The 25,023-nt window shown below is 41.1% G+C and overlaps 1 protein-coding gene across 5 annotated transcripts in view; it reads right to left on the bottom strand.

Moving 5' to 3' along the window:
• Nucleotides 1-9,218: 9,218 nt before the first annotated feature.
• CEP44 (centrosomal protein 44) overlaps nucleotides 9,219-25,023 on the bottom strand; it is a 28,552-nt gene continuing 12,747 nt past the window's right edge. For 4 of the 5 annotated variants that reach the window (XM_081332359.1, XM_081332358.1, XM_081332357.1 and 1 more), the window contains 3 exons: nucleotides 23,708-23,829; nucleotides 23,557-23,594; nucleotides 18,766-19,619 (listed from right to left, as the gene is read on the bottom strand). In XM_081332359.1, the coding sequence (XP_081188485.1) occupies nucleotides 19,550-19,619; nucleotides 23,557-23,594; nucleotides 23,708-23,829 (230 nt within the window). In that variant the 3' untranslated portion in view covers nucleotides 18,766-19,549. Of the gene's footprint in view, nucleotides 9,654-18,765; nucleotides 19,620-23,556; nucleotides 23,595-23,707; nucleotides 23,830-25,023 lie in introns of those variants that run through there. The other variant, XM_081332356.1, reaches the window with a different exon arrangement.

Raw genomic sequence — 25,023 nt, forward strand, 5'->3', positions numbered from 1 at the left:
ATACACTTGAAAGGAGATCAGGAAGTTTGTAATTGGGGGGTTTGTCTGGCAAGAACAAAGAAAGCTTATTCACAGGGAATATGCACCTGTAAAGCTTGTAACAATTCTGGGTGGTTAGAAAGCTGATAAAAGTAACCAAGACTTAGGTATCTTGCAAGCTCAGCTAAAAGTTAGGAATAGGGATGGCCTGGAGAAAATAGAATGTGTATTAGGTATCTCCTTAAGCACTCATTAGCCGAGGCTTAAGAATAGGGATGACTACAGACCAATAGAATGATTGTTAGATCATTATTAAAATGTTTATTAGATGATATTTCTTATATATTCCGCATTTTGCTTTAGTGAAAATGCATAAAGCTTTCTTAATTCTGTGGTTCGAGGTTTCTTGGCATTTTGGCCAGGATCCCTTTAGAGCACTTCAATAAAAGAAAACAAAACCTGCACCTCCTCAGCACTAGGCTCAAACATGAATTGGGGACAACAGAAGGGAGAAGGAGAGTGGGAAGGAAGGAAGAAGGAAGGAAGGAAGGAAGAAGGAAGGAAGGAAGGAAGGAAGGAAGGAAGGAAGGAAGGAAGGAAGGAAGGAAGGAAGGAAGGAAGGAAGTCAAAGCCTTCCGTAGGAATCTCAATTTGGATATCTTGACATCAAGATGTACAGAGGAAATTGGAACTTTGAGGGTGAAGAGATAGAACAGTGCCCCTTTGCAGATAAGATAAAATATCAATTATTAAATAAACTAATGAAAGCTGTTTTGGGGAGTGCTTGTTTCTTTTTCTTACCTATTACTACTTCAATGGTGTGTGTGTTCAAGGGGCTGTGGACTGCACCTCCCCCCTCCAACCTGATGCACCCTGCCACCCTCCCTGCTCCTGTCCCCAGCCCCATGGAAGGCTGCAAGAAGCTCCCATCCCAGCTTCTCATCTCTCCCTTTCTTTTCCTCCCCAATGTTTATGCTTGCCTCTGTGTTTTCCCTCCTCACTTCCCCTCTTGCAGCCTTTTGTGATTTTTCAATCTCTTTTATTTTCCTCTTGAACAGAGCCTACATGTCAAGATCCAGCTGCTGCCCAAGAAGAGCCTTGGTGGAGCAGTGGGCTAATGCCTCCTTAAGTAACACCAGCTGCCTGCAATTAGTGCAGGTTCGCATCCCACCAGGCTCAAGGTTGACTCAGCCTTCCATCCTTCCGAGGTAGGTAAAATGAGGACCCAGATTGTTGGGGGCAATAAGCTGACTTTGTAATAGTGCCGCTTGGGGGGGGGGCTGAAAGCCCTAATAAACAGGCATATACATAGAATGAAGGCTATTGATAAGCACACCAGACCTGCCGTTCCACAGAACAGCCCCTGCAATCGCCCATTGCATACTGCCCTCAAGAGCAACATGGCTGCTGCCTGCCACCCATCTGATTGACTGGCGGCTAACTGTCCCGTGCGGCCAAAGGTGGCCTTGGGGAAAGGCAGAGGTCCAGGAACCCATTGGCTAGGGAGACTGGGCAAGGGAAGGCCAGCCAAGGAGAAATGCTGGAGGCAAATAGGCGGAGGCAGGAGGCTCAAGAAGGAGGCATGGTCAAGGGTAGGGGCAGAAGGATCCTAGAACCTACTTGGCCTAAGCTGGAACCCTGTGATACCCCACTGCTTACTTCTCTCCATGAGGATGTAGTACCATTGAGGACTTACTCGTGTATGGTTTGTCAGCTAGCTACAGATCCATCTGGTGGTGATATTTTCTACCTCACCTTTTTCTAGCTTACTAAGTAGCAGATTGTGATCTACTTTGTCAAATGCTTTACTGAAATCTAAGTATACTACATCCACATCATTTCGCTGGTCTACTAATTTAGTCACTTTATCAAAGAATGAAATAAGATTGGTTTGGCATGATCTGCTTTTAACAAACGTGTGTTGGCTACTAGTTATAACTTTGTTTGCTTCTAGTTGTTTGGAGATCTGTTGTCAATGCTGCAAACATTGGATTTTTTGCTCTGACAATATAATAGGCAGCCTTTTTATTTAAACTGTTTGCTCTGATTAAAATGAAGGCTAACCAGTTGTTTTAAACAAGGTACAGATAGGAATGAAACTTGGCATGTTAAACTAATTGGAGAATGTGATTAATGACGTGCAATTAAGAGAGGGAATTGCGTATGATACGATGAGTTCAGGGGAGGAGAATTCAGATTCTGGCATCAATCCATGAGTGCCGATACTTCGTTCTCATTATTATAGACTTTTAAGAAAAACAATGCCTGAACCATGACATTATGCCAGAATCTACTTTCTTTTCAAAAAACCTGGGAGTCCTGAGCCGCAGTTGCTGTCTCTAGCCTTGAGAGAAGCTGGCAAAGATTCAGGGAAAAATCTTCCATCATGGGAAAAAAGAAACTGCTTGGAGACGGTGACCTGGCAGCTACTGAGGAGGAAGTAACAGACAGCATGCTGTGGGAAGATGAGTTTGTGCAGGTCTCCCAATTTCAGGGAGAACACAAGCAGTTAGGAGAGCTTATCTGGTCGTCAGGCTGGAACTACTCCAGCGGAGACTCCAGACACGAGACTGCCCTGCCAGAGACTTCAAAAGCAGAAGGGTGGGGAGCTACCAGATTGTCTGCCACTGACAATTTGGGACAGTGGAAAATCCTGTCTGCAGACCAAACAGCCCTCCAGCCCCAGAAGTCCCTTGCCAGGCCCTCCAGACCCACAGAGACAGAGAACCCCAACCTGGGGCCTCTGCAGCAACAGGAGGTTTGGGATGCAAGTGGAAGGCCAACAACCTCTGAGCTTGCCACAGCTAATAGAGGCCTTGCAACAGCTTGGGGTAGTGCAGAAGCCTGGAGATCAGCAGCTGGTGGGAGGAGGACGACAGCAAGGAGATTGGTCGCCGACCCTGAAAGTACAGCAACCGCTGAGGGGCCCGCAAATGAGGGAGACCCAGCAGCCTCCCCTCAGACAACCACAGCAAGGTGGGGCAGCAGCAGGGCCCAAACGTGCAACCCCTGGGCATACAGCAGCACCAATGGGGTCACCAGCAACTGGGGGCACAACAGCAGCAGTGGGGGCCCCAGCAACCAATGATGGCCCCACCCTTCAGAGCAACCTTCAATGGGGACGCAGAGAAATTGATTTTTTTCCTCAATCAAGTACACTCTCATTTGAATCGCTGGGCCTATCTCTACCCAGACCAAGGTGCTATGGTCGATGTGATTGTGTCCAGCCTAGAGGGAGAAGCATCCGAATGGTTAAACAATTTATATAATGAGCAAGCCCCTGAATTGGAGGACCCCCACCTCTTCCTCCTAGGGCTGAGAGAAAGATTTGAGGACCCATCCATTGCCCTCAAAGCAGAAGAACAAATCCACAAAATAAAACAAGCTGGCCGGCCTGCCCTGGAGTACGTGCAGGAGTTCCGCAAGATAGCCAGTCGGATAGAGAGATGGCCTGAGCAATCCATAATTCATAATTTCAGCGAAGGATTGAATGACCACCTTTCTCAGGCCTGCATCTACCAAGCTGTACCTGACCAGCTGCAAGATTAGATGTTCAGCTGCCCCGCTATAAGAAGCCTCTCCCATCTGAATCCAAACTGAGGTCAGACCACCCCGAATAGCAATCACCTCCACGAAAATCTCCAACTACTGTGATGGCTGAAAGACCCAGACCACCTGCAGGCCCATCAATTAAGTGTTTCTGGTGTGGACAGCAGAGACATCAAGTATCGAACTGCCCAGTACCCTACCCCCAATCGCAGAATAGACCAGGACCAGCAGTGAGAAAGAAACCTGCAAAGTGGCTAACAGGAGAGAAATCCAACCGGATGACGCAGGAACCTGTTGCCCAGGTCACATCCCCCACAAGGGAGGACGCCAGAACTCAGGCTGGATCTGCCCTCATTCTACCCTCTTTCGACAGTGACGACGGAGAGAACGACCTGATGGTGAGCCAAGACGTCCCACCTTTCTCACTACCTGCCAAGCTCATAATCCCTAAGTCGGGTATGCAGGTAGATTTAAAGGTGCTAGTTGATTCTGGATGTTCCTGATGCATCATTAGCTTGCCATTTGCCATGAACCTGGTTGTTGTTAGCTGCGAAGTCATGTCTGACCCATCGCGACCCTATGGACAACGTTCCTCCAGGCCTTCCTGTCCTCTACCATCTTCTGGAGTCCATTTAAGCTCACGCCTACTGCTTCAGTGATTCCATCCAGCCACCTCATTCTCTGTCATCCCTTTCTTCTATTGCCCTCCATCTTTCCCAGCATTAGGCTCTTCTCCAGTGAGTCCTTCCTTCTCATTAGGTGGCCAAAGTATTTGAGTTTTAGCTTCAGGATCTGGCCTTCTAAAGAGCAGTCAGTGTTGACTGACCGGTTTGATCGCCTTGCAATCCAAGGGAGTCGCAGGAGTCTTCTCCAGCACCATAGTTCAAAGGCCTCAATTCTTTGGCGCTCAGCCTTTTTTATGGTCCAGCTTTCACTGCCATACATTGCAACTGGGAAGACCATAGCCTTGACTATACGCACTTTTGTTGACAGGGTGAACATGAACCTGGGCATACGAGCAAAACTGCTCTCCAAACCTGTGAAGTTCGAGCAAGCCGATGGCTCCCTGATGGGAGGGACTTTAGTCACGCAATTAATGGAGCCCCTACGCCTAGAAATAGGTGAGCACTGGGAGTTTATTTGCTTCCTGGTGGCTCCAAAAATGACTGAGACTGTGATCCTAGGATTAACCTGGTTGGACAAATGGAAGCTGTCTATCTGGTGGGAGAAAGGAATGAGAACTGTCAGACTATAGGGCCCAATCCCCCCATTGATTCAACAGATGTTACAGGGAATTTTAGCCCACCCAATGAACAAGCACACATGGCTGCCTCACGGCCACCAGGCAAGCCGCTCATCCCCAGTGAGTACCAGGACCTAGCGGAAGCATTTAGTGAGAAAGAATGCGATACCTTGCCTCCTCACTGGCCCAATGATTGTTCCATTGAACTGTAGCCGGGGGCCAAACTTCCACGACCAAGAATGTACAATATGTCCCCCCTTGAAATGGAGGAAATGCAGCGATATGTGGATACAAACCTAGCGAGAGGATTCATTGAATGGGCCAAGTCTACTGTGGGAGCCCCTGTGTTGTTCAAAGAGAAAAAAGATGGGTCTCTTCATCTCTGTGTGGACTATAAAGGCCTAAACACTGTGAGTGTGGAAAATAAATACCCTCTCCCCCTCCTGAAAGAGTTGCTAACCCACCTGGTGAAGGGGAGCGTCTTCACCAAGTTAGACCTGAGAGAAGCATATTACCGGGTAAGAATAAAGGAGGGGGATGAGTGGAAGACAGCCTTCAACTGCCCCTTGGGGAGCTACCAATTCAAAGTCATGCCATTTGGACTGCAGGGGGCCCCAGTCATATTTATGCAGTTGATTAATGAGGTCCTACATGATTATTTATACAAAAGTGTTCTGGTGTATCTTGATGACATTCTGATAATACAGTATGAATATGACGGACCACATAACCGGTCAGAGAAGTGTTAAAGAAACTATTGAATGCCAAACTTTATATCAAATTGTCGAAATGTGAATTTCACCAGACCCGATTAGATTATCTTGGCTACACAATTTCCAATGAGGGCATAGAAATGGACCCAGCCAAAGTGAGAGCTATAATTGAATGGCAACCCCCAAAGACTCGCAAACAGCTTCAGAGCTTTTTAGGTTTTGCTAACTTTTATCGCCAATTCATTCCCTCCTTTGCTGAGATTGCCCTACCCCTTACAGAACTACTCAAGACAGGCAAAGGAGGAGGGAAACGCGACCGGGCCAACCATTTGCTTGGACAATGAGCTGTCAAACAGCTTTTGAGAATTTAAAAAGACTATTTGCTGCTGAACCAGTCCTAAAGCATCCATGCCCAGGAGAGCCCTTCGTAATCCAAGCTGACGCCAGCGACGCTGCAGTCGGAGCTGTATTATTGCAAAAGAACAAAAGTGGAGTCCTACAATCCTGCATCTACATCTCAAAAAAATTAACTGAAAGTGAGAGGAGATGGGCAATCTGGGAGAAGGACGCCTTCGCCATTAGGTGGAGCCTGTTAAACTGGCGACAGTATCTAGAGGGGAGCAAGGTGCCATTTGAAGTATGGACAGATCAGAAAAACCTAGAGGCCCTGAAGACACACACACACACACACACACCGCAAACTGTCCCCAAAACAAGTGCAGTGGGCACAGTACTTTAATCATTTCAACTTCACTCTAAAGTACATACCGGGAGAGAAAAACTTCTTAGCTAATGTGCTATCCTGATTACCCCAGTACAAAAGCGAACGCGTAGAGGTCAAAGAGGTAATATCTCCAGTTCACAACCTGCGGCACAACTCACATCTTCCAGAACCCCCAATCCTGATGACCCAGGAGTGAGGAAGATAAAACGAGAGCTCCTCACTGATCAATGGTTCAAAGATAATCAAACCTCCTTAACATGCAGGGATGGTTTGGCATACAAGGGTGGGGGGGAACTGTATCTACCCGAAGCCCTCCGTCTCAATGCTCTCAAACACAGCCATGATGTAAAACAGGCTGGACACTTCAGATATTTAAAAACTCTACACCTCACACCTGTGATGTGACACCCAGAAAAATACGGCATACCCCATTTAATTCTCCAGGAAAAGATTGAAGGCAAATGAGGTCCAGGCAGAAGAAGAATATCATGGTTTCAAAATCTAAGGGATTGGTTTGGACAGAACTAAGAAGCACTTTTTTGTGCGGCTGCTGATAAAAAACAAGATCACCAACATGATCGCCAACGTCTGATAATGGATATGGCACAAGAAGAAGATATTTTATTTATTTATTTATTTTATTGGATTTGTATACCGCCCTATTCCCGTAGGACTCAGGGCGGTTTACAGGGCAGTTAAAACCATGAATACAAAAAAATAAAAACAAATAAAACAATTAAATTAAATTCAAGCCCCAAGAGTAAATCTAAAACCCAGTTAAATTAACAACCCCACAGTCTGGACCAAACAGATCAAAGAGCCAAGTTTTCAGGTCCCGGCGAAATGAGCGAAGGTCGGGGGCAGTCCTAAGTTCTGTGGGTAGTTGGTTCCATAGGGCAGGCGCACCCACAGAGAACGCCCTTCCCCTGGGAATAACCTGCCGGCATTCATTAACCAGTGGTACCCTGAGAAGGCCCTCCCTGTGGGGGCACACAGGACGATGGGAAGATGATGCCGGCAGCAGGTGTTCCCTTAGATAGTCCGGACCCAAGCCATTTAGGGCTTTATAGGTCATTACCAGCACCTTGAATCTCACCTGGAGGGCAACCGGAAGCCAATGCAGCTCACGGAGGTGTTACACGGGAGTATTGGGAAGCTCCCAAGATAGAGGAAACCAAAGTAAGAATTCTGTTTTATTCAGTACATTTTATTAAAAAAAAGTATGGCTTAAGAAAGTATATAAACCTAAGAATTATGGCTGCACGGTCAATTAAATTCCACTAGATATTAGGTCCAATTATATAATAGATCCCCTTCATGGATTACAGCCTTGTCGTGGTGAAGGGGCTTGTGTAATTCAATGAAGCTATGAGCTATGCTATGCTATGCAGGGCCACCCAAGGCAGATAGGTGATAGCAGAGAGTTATGGTGGAGAGGTGGAGATGAAACAGCATACATGGGGTAGGTACAAAAACTATCCATATGGTTTTCAACTTGCACCTGAACATCGGCAAGACAAAAGAGATGGTGCTAGACTTCTGGAGGAAAAGAGAGGAACCTGTCCCACTTTACATAGGGGTGGGGGGGGCTGTGTGGAGTTTCCTCCTTTAAATTCCTGGGAATCTACCTCTGTGAAGATCTTACCTGGAAAGTCAATACAACCCAGGTGGCCAGAAAGGCCCAACAGAGACTTCACTTTCTGAATGGGTCTTGCGGAAGAACAGGGTAGAACAACGGCTAATGACCTTCTTTTACCAGTCTACTATAGAGAACATCAAAAGGGACGTGGTGGCTCAGTGGGTTAGGACGCTGAGCTTGTCGATCAGAAGGTCGGCAGTTTGGCGGGTCGAATCCCGAGTGCCGCGTAACAGAGTGAGCGCCTGTTACTCGTCCCAGCTTCTGCCAACCTAGCAGTTCGAAAGCACGTAAAAATGCAAGTAGAAAAATAGGGACCACTACGGTGGGAAGGTAACAGCGTTCTGTGCGCCTTTGGTGTCTAGTCATGCCGGCCACATGACCACAGAGACGTCCTCGGACAAACGCTGGCTCTTCGGCTATGAAACGGAGATGAGCACCGGCCCCTAGAGTCGGAAACGACTAGCACGCATGTGCGGGGGAACCTTTACCTTTACCTATAGAGAACATCCTCTCACAAAGTATTGTGGTTTGGTATGCTGGCCTGACAGCTGCGGATAGGAAAGCATTACAAAGGGTGGTGAGCACAGCACAAAACGTTGTGGGCTGTCCCGACACCACTGGATGACATCGCCAGGGCTCACTGCCTTGGAAGAGTGAGGAAAATTCTCAGGGATGACTCACACCCTGGTCGGTATCTCTTTACTCTCCTACCATCAGGTAGGAGATACAGGAGTATAGCCAGCCATACCAACAGGCTGAAGAACAGCTTTTGTCCATGGGCTGCCAGGCTCTTGAGCGGGAAATAATTTTATATATGATTGACTTGCGAGGCTGGTGTGTTGTGCAATTAACTCACATGGTGTAACAAGATGGTGGGTTTCTTGTCACTGTGAGTTGTGGTGGGGGGCACAAAGGGAGGCTCAGCCAATCTCAATGTATACATGGTTGTGCTTTGACAATAAAGGTTCATTCATTCAGAGTTCTGACAAAACGTAATCCACTGGAGAAGGAAATGGCAACCCACTCCAGTATCTTTGCCATGAAAACCCTATGGACAGTAACAAAAGGCAAAAAGATATGATACTGGAAGAAGCCCCTCAGGTTGGAACGTGTCCAATATGCTACTGGGGAAGAGCAGAGGGCTAGTACTAGTAGTGCCAGAAAGAATGAAGCGACTGGGCCAAAGCCAAAATGACGCTCAGCTGTGAATGTATCTGGTGGTGAAAGGAAAGTCCAATGCTGTAAAGATTTTTTTCTCTATAGGAACCTGGAATTTAAGATCCATGAATGAAGGAAATGTTCTGAACCAGCCAACTACCGGCCTTGTAATAAGGCAAACCCCTGTTCAAGCAGTAGAGACTGGAGAGCGTCTGAGGCTGCAAAGCGTCTGCCAAGTTTAATTCACAAGCAAAACAACAGAACAAAAACACAAGAACTTGAATCCTCAAGCGGAAGGGTTGCTTTCAGCAACCAGCCCCTCCCCAAACACTCCTTTTATTTAGAGTTCAGGGCGTGGTCTCCCTGTGCCTCCTCCCGAGGAGTCCCACAGCCTTTCTTTGTTTGTTCCTGCTCGACTGCCTCCTGCGTCGGGCGTCCTTGAACAGGGCCAGCTGTGGGTCATCATCCTCCGCACTATCGGGCTCACGCAGCTGAGAAGAGGGCCCCGGCTGAGAGCTCTGCGAAGCCTCCAAGCCATCATCAGCCGGTTCGTCTTCCACACCCTCCTCCTCCCCCTCATCTGAGTCATCCGATACATCCGAGCCGGCTGCCGGACCCACCGGCTGGCCCTGAGTCACAACAGGAAAGCTGCAAGAGATGACAAGACTGTACATCAACATCTTAGGAATCAACGAACTAAAATGGACAGGAATGGGTGAATTTAAGTCAGATGACCATCAGGTATTCTACTGTGGGCAAGAATCCCTCAGAAGAAATGGAGTAGCTTTCATAGTCAATAAAAGAGTAGCAAAAGCAATACTGGGATACAATCCCCAAAATGACAGAATGATCTCAGTTCGGATGCAAAGCAAACCATTCAATATCACAATAGTCCAAGTCTATGCCCCAACCACCAGTGCTGAAGAGGATGAAATTGACCAGTTCTATGAAGCCCTACAGCACCTTATAGAATTAACACCAAAAAATGATGTCCTTACAGCTGAGCTATTCAAAATTTTAAAAGAATGTTCACACTATCCCACCGTCGCACTCATTTCACATGCAAGTAAAGTTATGCTTAAAATCCTACAAGCTAGACTCCAGCAGTATGTGGATTGAGAACTACCAGAAGCACAGGAAGGATTTCGAAGAGGCAGAGGAACGAGAAATCAAATTGCCAACATATGCTGGATCATGGAGAAAGCTAGGGAGTTCCAGAAAAAACATCTACTTCTGCTTCATTGACTATGCTAAAGCATTTGATTGTGTGGATCACAACAAACTGTGGCAAGTTCTTAAAAAGATGGGATTACCAGAGCATCTTATTTGTCTCTTGAGAAACCTATATGCGGGTCAAGAAGCAACAGTGAGAACTGGACACGGAACCACTGATTGGTTCAAAATTGGGAAAGGAGTCCGGCAAGGCTGTTTACTGTCACACTGCCTATTTAACTTATATGCAGAGCACATCATGAGAAAGGTAGGGCTAGATGAATCAAAAGTTGGAATTAAGATTGCCAGGAGAAATATCAACAACCTAAGATATGCAGATGATACCACTCTAATGGCAGAAAGTGAAGAACTAAACAGCCTCTTGTTGCAGGTGAAGAAGGAGAGTGCAAAAATTGGCTTGAAACTTAACATTAAGAAAACCAGATTATGGCATCCATCCCTCTCAATTCCTGGCAAATAGATGGGGAAGAAATGGAGGTAGTGACAGATTTTATTTTCCTGGGCTCCAAGATCACCACAGACGAGGACTGCAGCCAAGAAATTAAAAGATGCTTGCTCCTGGGGAGGAAAGCCATGGCAAATCTAGACAGCACACTAAAAAGCAGAGACATCACCCTGCCAACAAAAGTGTGTATAGTCAAGGCTATGGTCTTCCCAGTTGCAATGTATTGCTGTGAAAGTTGGACCATAAGAAAGGCTGAGCGCCAAAGAATTGAGGCCTTTTAACTATGGTGCTAGAGAAGACTCCTGCAAATCCCTTGGTCTGCCAAGCGATCAATCCAGTCAGTCCTAGCGGAGATCAACCCTGACTGCTCTTTAGAAGGCTAGATCCTGAAGTTGAAACTCAAATACTTTGGCCATGTAATGAGAAGGAAGGACTCACTGGAGACGAGCCTAATGCTGGGAAAGGTTGAGGGCAAGAGAAGAAAGGGAGGATAGAGAATGAGGTGGCTGGATGGAGTCACTGAAGCAGTAGGCGTGAGTCTAAATGGACTCCAGAAGATGGTACAGGACAGGAAGGCCTGGAGGAACATTGTCCATGGGGTCGCGATGGGTCGGACACGACTTTGCAACTAACAACAACATATAATAGATGAAATGAAGGTGAAGGTGGAGTCATGTTCACAAGAAGAGTAAAGTTATACATAGGTAAAAGATTGAAAAATCTACATTTTTTAAAAGATCAGTATTTAATGAAAGTAAATAGTATGACCAAAATATCTCCCAAAGCAATTTCATCTTTGTTTGCTTTAAAATAGAAGTATAAAACCATCCCATTTCTTTTCCTTTCTTAGTAAATCACAAATATCTTTATTCTCAGGTTTTAGATTTATTTTAGTACTTTATGTCTATTTAGCTCAGCAGTGTATTAACTGGTGCACTACAAGTGCTAATGTAGATCCTGCCTTCTCTCCAAAGAGCTCTAAACTGCCAGTACTTTCAGGATTTAAGCACTGATATAAATCTTGGAGCCAGATGCTTCTAAATTAGTATTTTTTTAGTTTGCAAATTATACTTTTTTCAATCCTAGCAAAAATTTGAGTGTTGAACATTTGTAGTAAATGAATGAAAATCTAAATAAGATAAAATAAACATATTTTACATTAGGGAAAGCATATCAGATGACTTGAATAATCAGAGTAGAAAAACAGCTATATAAAGGAATAGTATTGAAGAATAATAAAATGAAAGCCAAAACACCCATCCTGTTCACAAATAACCTAGCCAAAACAAAAACAAGGCAGTCAGAACTGCTTCTTCAAGTAGAAATTTGACTGTCAGAAGTCTTCAAATCTGTCTGTTTTGATAATCATGCTTTGCTTTTTTATTTCTTGATTTTGAATGTTCTCAACTGTCCAATATTGGAAAATAAAAAAGAATATTTTGAGCACTGCCCCTGAAAAGTAGGTTAGAATACAAAAGTTGTAACACTAAATTGTTCACCCACTTTACTTTCATTATGCTGGCTCCAATTATCATATTATTACATAACTAACTTGATAAACTCTTTCCCAGGAAAGTAAAATATTCAACTATAAAATTAGTTAATTAAGAGGAAATTTGCAGATAAAATCAACACAAGTAAAGGCGTTTCTATTATTAATAAAGCACATACTGACTTGTTTATTTTCTTTAGGTTCCTCAATTATCAAGTGCACTTCTGCAATATCTGTTGTTCCTTAGCAAGCAGAGCTCTAATCTATGTTAATAATTTTCCTGCAAAATACTAAGGATTAAGGATATTTAACAATACTTTGCACATCCTGTTAACCTTCATTTAATATTTAGATTGACCTCTTCTAATCTATTGGTCACTATATTGTTTTCCAGGTTTTCTAGGACAGAGAATTCTACTGGAATCTATTGATTCTTCTTCTATTGTTTGTTATATTTCTCTAGATTTTATTTCACAATTCCTCTATCAATGAGATGCAGGACTTCAAAACAATTCCTGTTATTGTTTTGGAAAATTGTGGTATGAGCTCAAGATCAGTATGGAAATTGGTTGCCTTTGTTCTGCTTGAGTTTGACTTGGAATTTGGAGATAACCTTCTCCAATATTCTGTTTCTGGTCGCATCTTTATAACTGAGCTCTTCAATTTTTTAAAATCCATAATACAGTAAGTTTGATTTTTGTGGATATAATCTGGTGATGTGGAACAACATATCCAAGATAAATAATTTCAGAAGACTTGATTTCCAAACTATGGAGAAGGAAACTGTGATGTAACAATAGAACTCTTTCACTCATTGGCCTGCATCATGCAACATATTGAAGCGTAGTATTAGTTATTTCATTTAGGTTTAAGGATATTGATTCATTCACCTATTAAGACTTTTGAAAACTATGATAACATGTTGTGCAAACTCAGTTATATTGTTGTACAATTGTGAGTGACTCAGACTGAAATGTGACTTTAAATAAGCTCACCAAATTTTAACTCCTGAAATAATATATATATATATATATATATATATATATATATATATATATATATATATATATATATATATATATAATGTAGTTTCATCATTACAATTCAAATCATTTTATTTGCCTTACAAAAAGGATATACATAGCCTGCCTTATAAAGCAGTTTGCTGATGTGCTGATGATTCTCAACATCATTATGCAGATTTATAGATTTCTCGGTCCCCCTAGAAAATATTACTGTTTTTATTTCCCTACATGTTCATAAATCATATATGACATTTATATAAGAGATATAAGACTTATGAACATGTAGGGAAATAAAAACAGTAATATTTTCTCAGGGGACCATATTGATAAAGTGTACGTCCCAGATCATCTGTCATATCCTAGGCAAGGATATTTTCAGAGGAAATTTGATATGCACAGGAAAGAAAATGTATTTGTAAACTCTTTATGAGCTAGCATACAGTTGAAATCAGTAATGTGTAGTTTTTCAAATATTTATTCATCTGCACAATATGACTGCAGGGCAGCATGGCCAATGATGAAGACTGTATTGGGAATGTGTATACTGTCCATCCTTAGCTTCTAGGATGGCAACCATCTTCTTTCAAAATTTCAGCTTTAGTGACAGGTTTGACAAACTATGCAAATCACCCTTCCCATTTTAGCATCCTTCAAGTGTGTTGTCACAGTAAAAGGATTGTCAGATTACATGACTATGCATTTGCATCAGTTGGAAAGTTGATGGTTCAATAGAAGGGAAAGGTTGATCTGTCTAATCTGTTCAATTTATGATTGCAATACTCTAATGTACTAAAGACATTTACAACCAGAAAGGCAATATAACCTCAATAAGAATATAGGTTAGCAATCCTAACATAAGGTATAGCTAGGTATATAGGTATCTGTTCATACAGAATGTTATAGTATTTTTCATGAGAATTGTTACACAAATACAACACATAACCTTGGCATTTCCCTGACAAAAATGTATTGACATCTTAAAACTACCTGACATGAATCTACATATTGCGTAAAACCACATTATTTCATAGCTGTGTAGTATTTTTTTGACACATCACCTCTTTCTTACCATAATGATCTGCAGCACTTACCACTAGTACTTAGACTTATATACTGTTTTATAGTACTTGACAGCACTCTCTAAGCTGTTTACAGAGACAACATATTAGTGGTCCTTGGTGCTCTCCGAGCTTGCTTGTTTTCTTGTAGACGTTTCATTACCCGAACTAGGTAACATCATCAGTGCTAGTAAGGAGTGCTGTTTGTGGTCAGTTTATATTCTAGTGGCTTGTTTGTCAGTGTCGGTGGGGGTGGGTCTTAGAGATTCTTTGATTGAGCTAATAATAATAATAATATATATAAAGTTGGAAGGGACCTTGGAGGTCATCTAGTCCAACCCCCTGCTCAGGCAGGAAACCCTATACCATTTCAGACAAATGGCTGTCCAGTCTCTTCTTAAAAACCTCCAGTGTTGGAGCATTCACCACCTCTGGAGGCAGGTTGTTCCACCGGTTAATTGTTCTAACTGTCAGGAAGTTTCTCCTTAGTTCTAGGTTGCTTCTCTCCTTGACTAGTTTCCATCCGTTGCTTCTTGTCCTGCTTTCAGGTGCTTTGGAGAATAGCTTGACTCCCTCTTCTTTGTGGTAGCCCCTGAGATATTGGAACACTGCTATCATGTCACCCCTCACCCTTCTCTTCATTAAACTACACATACCCAATTCCAGCAACCGTTCCCTATATGTTTTAGCCTCCAGCCCCCTAATCATCTTGGTTGCTCTTCTCTGTACCCTTTCTAGAGTCTCGACATCTTTTTTACATCGTGGTGACCAAAACTGGATGCAGTATTCCAGGTGTGGCCTTACCAAAGCATTGTAAAGTGGTATTAGTACTTCACTTGATCTTGATTCTATCCCTCTGTTAATGCAGCCTAGCACTGTGTTGGCTTTTTTGGCAGCTGCAGCACACTGCTGGCTCAAACAGAAGCTGTTTGCTTCTTTGGCAGTTTCAACTTTATTGTTTACTTGATTATTGGTCTGATTAATGGTTAACATCAGACCAACAATTAAGTAAACAATACCCCAATCAAAAAACCTCCAAAGAAGCCAACAGCAAACAGTTCAATCAAAGAATGTCTAAGACTACTCTTACCAATACTGACAGGCAAGTCACTAGAATATAAACTGACAGCAAACAGCACTCCATACTAGCACTCATGATGTTATCTACTTTAGTTTAGGTAATGAAATGTCCGAAAGAAAACAAGCAAGCTCAGAGAGTACCAAGGATCGTTTATGTCAACCCTGAGCTACAAATATTCTCTTTTATTAGACAGCATCTTACCTCCAACAATCTGAGTCCTCATTTTACAGACCTCGGAAGGATGGAAGGCTGAGTCAACCTAGAGCCAGTCAGGATCGAATTCCTGGCAGTGGAATGCAAAGTTATCCTGTAATACTGTATTTTAACCATTGTGCCTCCACAGCATAAGTTTGCTTAATTAATTTGAAGTTAACACACTATATTATAGCTATACTGGTATTCTTTTTAAGAAACACGTTTTCCAGATTGTAACTTTAGTTATAAAGTTGTATCCCACTCTTATGCACTGGTTACCAGTACTTAGCAATATCATACTGCCCCACATTAGAAGACATCTTGTTCAGCTATACAGAACAAGGTGCACCCTATTCACCAGGACAATGCACAGTTCATCACAAGATTGAAATCCCACAGGACAGCTTGGAGAACAGCTATTCACTAACATCTACCCAGTTTAACCCTGAGATGCCTAGAAAGAGAAATGGTCCAAGATACCTTCTTGGAGACTGACCATTAGTGATCCCTCTACCAAACCACCTGGTTTTGACCTGCTTCTCTCTGTTCGATCAAAATTGAACAGAAGTAGGTGTGATACGGATGCACTGTATCAGTAGGAATGGAGAGTCCTCTTGTTCCAATTGTGCTGCTGATATGCAAATGATTAAACATATTGAGCAACATTGCCACAACATGCATTCTCTGATTCCCTAGAACACAGGTCTGCAACCCGCGGCTCCGGAGCCGCATGCGGCTCTTTCAGCCGTCTCCTGCGGCTCCCATTCCTCTGCCATGTGCAGTCCCCCCCAAAAAATGGGACTAAAAAAGTTCAACCAATCAATTCAAATATGCAGGGTAGGTGCATATCTCGCCTTGGCTCCACTCTTCAGTCAAACCCTGTTCTGCGCATGCACGCATGTACACGCATGTGAACACATTTTTTGCGGCTCCCAGTTTTTCCTTTTGTGAGGGAACCGGTTCCGAGTGGCTCTTTCACTGTTTCAGGTTGCTGACCCCTGCACTAGAAGATCTGCATGAAACAACACCAGAGGCGATCGCCTGGAGGCTGAATTGGACATCCAGTTATGAGGCCACTGCAATATTCCTATAGAAGTTTTACTTATAATTACGTAGACTGTGTATATATTTTACTTATCTTCTGTCATGTTCTCACCATGCGCTAAATAATAAAAGTACTCTTGCATGTGAAATGGTAAAAAATAATTTTGTTCTTAATTGGAAATGGTATGCTCAAAATATAGAATTAATTTGTTATGTATAAAAGTGCTTTTAAAGGATATCTTGATCATTAAATTGTGTTGCATTTTGTAATGCTCATTATTTTTAATCATACAGTTTTGAGCAAACTTATTAGAAATGGAAATTATATTTTATGTAGTTACAGGATCGATCCCTGAATAATTTATTGCTGTCAATTGTGCAGTTATTCTATGAGTTTTGGCTAAGATCAAGTGTAGTATCTGTTATAATTAATTTAATTACATAATCTGAATAACTTTCTTCACTATTCAAAAATTGGAAATTTTACACTGTTTTATATGCTTGATTTTGTCTTTTCTTCTCGTTGTAAGTAAAATGATTTAATGCTATAGAGCTAGCTTTCATTTAACAACCAAATGTTTAATGACCATTCAATGTTTTTATTTATTAAACTTCCATGCTGCCCATCTCAGGAAGGCAATTCTAGGCAGCTTACAGGCAATCAACTTCACAACAGAGCTCCTCAGAACTCCTTATGACCAGTTCCAGAGTTCGGACAGCCATCCACCTGCAGTCACATTTTGGGCACTTGGCAACCAGCTTGCATATATGGCCATTTGCAGCATCCTATGGTCACATGACTTATTTTCAATGGGTTTTTTGCTGGTTTATAGCATTTACTTCCAGCAAAACACCCATTGAAGAAAATAGGCTCTCTTAATGACCATGGCATTTGCTTAATGACTGCTGCAAAAAAGATAAATCAGGTATGGTAGCCTGATGACATGTTTAATGACTTCCATTACTTAGGACCATAATTCCAGGGTCAATTACTGTCATAATTCTTACCACTGAAAATTTGGTTAGGGAAAAATATCTTTCATGTAATAAATATATCTTCTCAATTTGTTCTTACTTCCAACAAAAATAAAAATAATATTAGCAATTCTATTATACATAGTTGAATAAATATAAATAATGATGTAATTCTGGATTGCTCAATAATATCCCAATATTTTGAAAAGCAATTTGAATTAATTACTTAAAATAGTACTTAAATAATTACTTAAAATAGTACTTAGTATAGTAGGACTATACTATTAATATAATGTGGTTAGCTAAATAGAGATATATTTACTTAGAAAGATTATGCTTCTGCTTTACTTTTTACAAACTGGGAATATGATTAACTTTTGAGAAACTTCCTTTTAAGAATCAGCTAAGACACAGTATAAACTAGCTTAAACAGATAAACTAATCTATTTAAGCTGGTTTAAGACAGGGGAAATCACTGTACAGAAACTGCTTTCTCACATTTTCAGATCCTACTACCGTGTTTCCCCGAAAGTAAGGCCTACACCAACAATAAGCCCTAGCTTGATTTTTTGGGGTGGGCCTAATATAAGACCTATCCCAAAAATAAGGCTTAGTTTTGGGGTGAGGCACACACCTAAAAGTCAAGCTAGGGCGGGGGTGGGGTGTGGAGCTGCCTCACCCACCCTGTACCCATTTATCTTGCAGCCAGACCTCTCCTTGTTGGCCCACTTCTTCTGAGGCCTCTTCTGCAGCCAGGCCTGCATTTTTCAGTCACAGGGCTTTCCAGAAGGCCTGTGCAGCCAAGAACCAAGCTATGGATTCAACCCATAGCTCAGTTCTGCAAGACCTCAACAGCCGAGCACCAAGCTATGGATTGAATTCATAGCTCAGTACTCGGTTGCTTAGGCCTTCTGGAAAGGCCTAACTGCAAATGCAGGCTTGAAAGCAGCTGCAGAACTTCAGCCCCAGAAGAAGTGGACCGGCTGGGTGGGACTGTTGGTGCCAGAAGTGAGATAAGGCCTACCCCAAAAATAAGAATTGGTGCCTCTTTTGGAGGCAAAAAATAAAATAAAAATAAATAAGACCCGGTCTTATTTTCGGGAAAACATGATATTAAAAAAATATCAATGATAAATGTGATAAATATATTTTGATATGAACATATGGAAGTATGATTAATATAATTAAAAACTTCTCAATGTAACATATAAATATAAAACAATTTAAAGATGTTTATTCCTTTCCGCAATTCCTTAGGTATTTCTCACCAAATAAATCATATTTATGAATATTTTACATTGATTTTAATCTCCAAAGAATCATTTATACGGCTTCAAATCATAAAAGTGTGCATTTTTATATACCAACACAATGGTCTCCATTTGTCCTACTGATCTTAAAATGTGTCTGGTTATTTAGCACTAAAATATTCAACGTATTTGTTAGTCAAAATCTCAAAATCTTATTTACATATTTAATAACTTTTTATCCAAATAGCCTTCATTTTATTATGCACGCTAAAAGTTGAAATGTATTGCTGTTCTGTTCACAGATAAATATTAAAATATATCTGAATGTATTTAAGATAAGTTAAAAAACAATATATATATAATATGTGTAAAAGACTTGCACACTTTATTGATGGCACATATACTGCTCAAAAAAATAAAGGGAACAGAAAATAAGACATCCTACTATTAAATACAGTACATTGTGTTAAGTGTTCCCTTTATTTTTTTGAGCAGTATATATATTTTCCTTAGGTATAATATGCAAGCCCCAGATAGAATATTTCCAACAAAATATAAAATATAGTTATTGAGCCGATTCTTTAAAATTAAATACCATTTAACCTAATGCCTGCAAATTTTGTTACAAAGATAGACTGGGTACATTAATGTTGCCACATATTGGAATAGTTTAAATAATTTCAATCCAAAACACAACAAAAAAGAGTTCTAAAAAAGTTCAAGGACACACATAATTACTTTCAGTTCTATGGCTGAATAAAATACTCTGAAGAGGTGTTACGTGAAATCTTCAACAATTCTGAAGTTTCCTCAACCCTTAAGACATAAAATACGTAAACAAAGTTAAATGACTCTTCCAAAATATAAAAACAGTAGCAATTTTGTATCTCTATTAAAAATTGGTAAATTTATGCAACTTCATATATAATTGAACAGACATATTCCATTATGTTAAATGAGTTTTTAATTTTAAAAATCAATGTTTAAGTATTTCTCAGTAGAAAATTAAGAATTATGAGCTTTAAAAAAACACTTTCCAATAAAACATCACTGCTTTTTCAAACCACATTACTACTTAATCCAAGATAACTTTTTTCAGTATAGTAAAAGATTTCCAATAGAAAAAAAAAGTTTAGCAAATAAATACTTTATTATTAAAGCATCTCATATTGTCTTCCAAAAACAAAAAATATTTTTTGTTTTTGGAAAACAATATGTGATGCTTTAATAATCAAGAACTTTAGTTTGATTCATTGTCTAATACAATTTTAAGAAAATACTACCTCATGGGAGTATGGAAAACACATGTACAGTACACTCATAATTTAATGAGGAAGGGGAATTTCAGTTAAAGTGCAATGTCCACTAACTCTGAGTGGTGTGTTCAAGTGAAATTGAAATGAGATTTTATTTCTGCATTTTTATGCATTTATGAATATCTAAAATAGCAAATCCCCTTCAAGGATTACTGCCTTGTCGTGGTGAAGGGGCATGGGTAATTCAATGAAGCTATGAGCTATACCATGCAGGACTCCCCAAGACGGACAGGTCATAGCAGAGAGTACTGACAAAATGTGATCCACTGGAGAAGGAAATGGCAACCCACTCCAGTATCTTTGCCATGAAAACCCCATGGACAATACCAAAAGGCAAAAAGATATGACGCTGCAAGATGAGCCCCTCAGGTTGGAAGGTGTCCAATATGCTACTGGGGAAGAGCAGAGGGCTAGAACTAGTAGCGCCAGAAAGAATGAAGCGACTGGGCCAAAGCTGAAAGGACGCTCAGCTGTGGGTGTATCTGGTGGTGAAAGGAAAGTCCGATGCTGTAAAGATTTTTTCTTCATAGGAACCTGGAATGTAAAATCCATGAATCAAGGCAAGCTGGACGTGGTCAAACAAGAGATGACAAGACTGAGCATCGACATCTTAAGAATCAGCAAACTAAAATGGACAGGAATGGGTGAATTTAATTCAGATGACCACCAGGTATACTACTGTGGGCAAGAATTCCTCAGAAGGAATGGAGTAGCCTTCACAGTCAATAAGAGTAGGAAAAGCAATACTGGGATACAATCCCCAAAATGACAGAATGATCTCAGTTCGAATCCAAGGCAAACCATTCAATATGACAGTAGTCCAAGTCTATGCCCCAACCACTGGTGCTGAAGAGGATGAAATTGACTGGTTCTATGAAGCTTTACAGCACCTTATAGAACTAACACCAAAAAATGATGTCCTTATCATCATGGGGGATTGGAATGCTAAAGTAGGAAACCAAAAGATAACCAGAATAACAGGCAAGTTTGGCCTTGGCGTACAAAATGAAGCAGGGCACAAGAGAATGCGATGGTCATAGCAAACACTCTATTCCAACTATCCAAGAGACGGATCTACACAAGGACATCACCAGACGGTCAACACAGAAATCAGATTGACTATGTGCTCTGCAGCCAAAGATGGAGCAGCTCTATACAGTCAGGCGCTGACTGTGGCTCAGACCATGAGCTTCTCGTTGCAAAATTTAGGCTTAAACTTAAGAAAGTAGGGAAAAGTACTAGGCCACTCAGGTATCAACTAAATCATATCCCTCACGAATATACAGTAGAGGTGACAAATAGATTTAAGGAATTAGATCTGATAGACAAAGTGCCTAAAGAATTATGGACAGTGGTTCGCAACACTGTGCAAGAGGTAGCAACTAAAACCATCCCAAAGAAATGCAAGAAAGCAAAATGGCTGTCTGAGGAAGCTTTGCAAATAGCTGAACAAAAGAGGGAAGCGAAAGGCAAGGGAGAAAGATACACCCAATTGAATGCAGAATTCCAGAGAATAGCTAGAAGAGATAAGAATGCCTTCTTAAATGAACAGTACAAAGAAATAGAAGAAAACAATAGAATAGGGAGGACCAGAGATCTCTTCAAGAAAAATGGAGAGATGAAGGAAATGTTTTATGCAAAAATGGGTATGATAAAGGACCAAACTGGCAGGGACCTAAAAGAGGCAGAAGAGATTAAGAAGAGGTGGAAAAATTACACAGAAGAACTATACAAGAACGAGCTTAACGTCCCTGATAACCACGATGAGGTGGTCACTGACCTCAAGCCAGACATCATAGAATGTGAAGTGAAGTGGGCCTTAGGAAAGCTGAACAACAACAAAGCTAGTGGAGGTGACAGTATTCCAGCTGAGCTATTCAAAATTTTAAAAGATGTTGCAGGTAAAAGTGCTACACTCAATTTTGCCAGAAAATTTGGAAAACTCAACAGTGGCCACAGGATTGGAAAAGATGAGTTTACATTCCAATTCCAAAGAAAGGCAGTGCCAAAGAATGTTCAAGTTATTGCATCATTGCACTCATTTCATATGCTAGTAAAGTTATGGTTAAAATCCTACAAGCTAGACTCCAGCAGTATGTGGATTGAAAACTACCAGAAGTACAGGCAGGATTTCGAAGAGGCAGAGGAACTAGAGATCAAATTGCCAACATACGCTGGACCATGCAGAAAGCTAGGGAGTTCCAGAAAAACATCTACTTCTGCTTCATTGACTATGCTAAAGCCTTTGATTGTGTGGATCACAACAAATTGTGGCAAGTTCTTAAAGAGATGGGAGTACCAGACCATCTTATTTGTCTCTTGAGAAACCTATATGCGGGTCAAGAAGCAACAGTGAGAACTGGACACGGAACCACTGATTGGTTCAAAATTGGGAAACGAGTCCAGTAAGGCTGTATACTGTTGCCCTGCCTATTTACCTTATATGCAGAGCACATCACGAGAAAGGCAGGGCTAGATGAATCAAAAGTTGAAATTAAGATTGCCGGGAGAAATATCAACAACCTAAGATATGCAGATGATACCACTCTAATGGCAGAAAGTGAAGAACTAAAGAGCCTCTTGTTGTGGGTGAAGAAGAAGAGTGCAAAAGTTGGCTTGAAACTTAACATTAAGAAAACCAAGATCATGGCATCCAGCCCTCTCAATTCCTGGCAAACAGATGGGGAAGAAATAGAGGTAATGACAGATTTTATTTTCCTGGGCTCCAAGATCACTGCAGATGTTGGCTGCAGTCAAGAAATTAAAAGACGCTCGCTCCTGGGGAGGAAAGCCATGGCAAATCTAGACAGCACATCAAAAAGCAGAGACATCACTCTTCCAACAAAAGTGCATATAGTCAAGCTATGGTCTTCCCAGTTGCAATGTATGGCTGTGAAAGCTGGACTATAAGACTGAGCGCCAAAGAGTTGAGGCCTTTGAACTCTGGTGCTGGGGAAGACTCCTGCGAGTCCCATGGACTGCAAGGCGATCAAACCGGTCAGTCTTAAAAGAGATCAACCCTGACTGCTCTTTAAAAGGCCAGATCCTGAAGTTGAAACTCAAATACTTTGGCCACCTAATGAGAAGGAAGGACTCACTGGAGAAGAGCCTAATGCTGGGAAAGATGGAGGGCAAGAGAAGAATGGGATGACAGAGAATGAGGTGGCTGGATGGAGTCACTGAAGCAATAGGCGTGAGCCTAAATGGACTCCAGAAGATGGCAGAGGACAGGAAGGTCTGGAGGAACGTTGTCCATGGGGTCGCAATGGGTCAGACATGACATCACAACAACAAAAAATAGCAAATAGAAGTTTATGACTGCATGTAATGAAAGATTCTGTTCACTTCATCTGATATTCATTATACTGTTTTCTGTATTCTGTATCTACATTTGAAATCTTGTTAGCTAAAAAATAAAACTGGATCCTCTTACTTACATTTTGTTTATTCTTTCCATTTTTTGGATTGTGTTTTCCTACAATTTAAAAGCAAGAATTTTAACTTTATACACTTACATTATCAACAACAAATAAAATCACAAACTTTCTATAGCTCTGCCAAAATATATATGTGCCAGTTTTAACTTACCTTTGAAACTTCTGACACATCATCATTAACAGCCAGGGCTTTGGGAGATGGATCTGCAGATAACAATGAACTATATCCAGATGACTGATGAGGACTGTCTGGCAATTCTACTTTCTCTTTATCTGTGAATAAATTCACATTTTAAAAATCAGCTTTGCCTTTACACACTTTAATCAGTCTAATTATCATATAGTCTGATTTATAGAATATTTTCATTAAAGAAACTAAGAACTCAAAGCAATGTTCTCAGACAAATTCAGATGTGAATATAAATGTAAATTAAAGGTAAAGGTTCCCCCGCATATGCGTGCTAGTCATTTCCAACTCTAGGGGCCGGTGCTCATCTCCGTTTCAAAGCTGAAGAGCCAGCGCTTGTCCGAGGACATCTCTGTGGTCATGTGGCCGGCATGACTAGGCACCAAAGGTGCACGGAACGCTGTTACCTTCCCACCATAGTGGTCCCTATTTTTCTACTTGCATTTTTATGTTATTTCGAACTGCTAGGTTGGCAGAAACTGGGACGAGTAACAGGCATTCACTCTGTTACACGGCACTCGGGATTCGACCCGCCAAACTGCCGACCTTCTGATCAACAAGCTCAGTGTCCTAACCCACTGAGCCACCGCGTCCCTTATAATGTAAATTACTACAGTTTTATAACCAATACAACCTGATAAATTACTTGTACAATCTTTCCCAACATAAACCTTTTCTACAGAGTTCAAAGAAATACAATGTGAATCTGTAATTTCTCTGCTTCTGTTAGAAAGTGTTTGATGTAGTTACAGGTTATTTTTATAAAACAACAAAATCTTCTATGGAAATGTCAATCTTTTTATATTGAGAAAATAATAGTTAATTGTGTCTAAAGGGAGAAAACATATGAAACTTGCTGATTGACCTCAGAGCTTAGAAATAGCATCTGTATTTTATTACACTTTAAAACTTTTCCAACTGCCACACACTAAAGTTAATTTATACGTTGGTACTTCTACAGAAGTACTGTAGCTTACTATCAAAATATAATCTTTAGAGAATAGGAAAAATCAATATTTTTATAAAAATACTAATCAATACAGTAGAAACCAGAGACAGATTAAATTTGTTCCCAATTCAGACTCTTTCTCTTAGAGTGCAACAGAACATATCTGTCAGCAATTTTTTATTTTTATTTTTGGAAAATCTTATTAAAAACATTGAAATAACTACAATCTAAATAGCAAGTCAACTTGCTAAATAACAATAAGGTAGTATTTAAAAAGTGACTACTCTATGTTACAGTAATTAAAATTCAGTTTGACTAAATTTCCATGCAA

The sequence above is a fragment of the Vipera berus genome, assembly GCF_964194415.1.
Source record: "Vipera berus genome assembly, chromosome: 7".
Lineage (NCBI taxonomy): Eukaryota > Metazoa > Chordata > Lepidosauria > Squamata > Viperidae > Vipera > Vipera berus.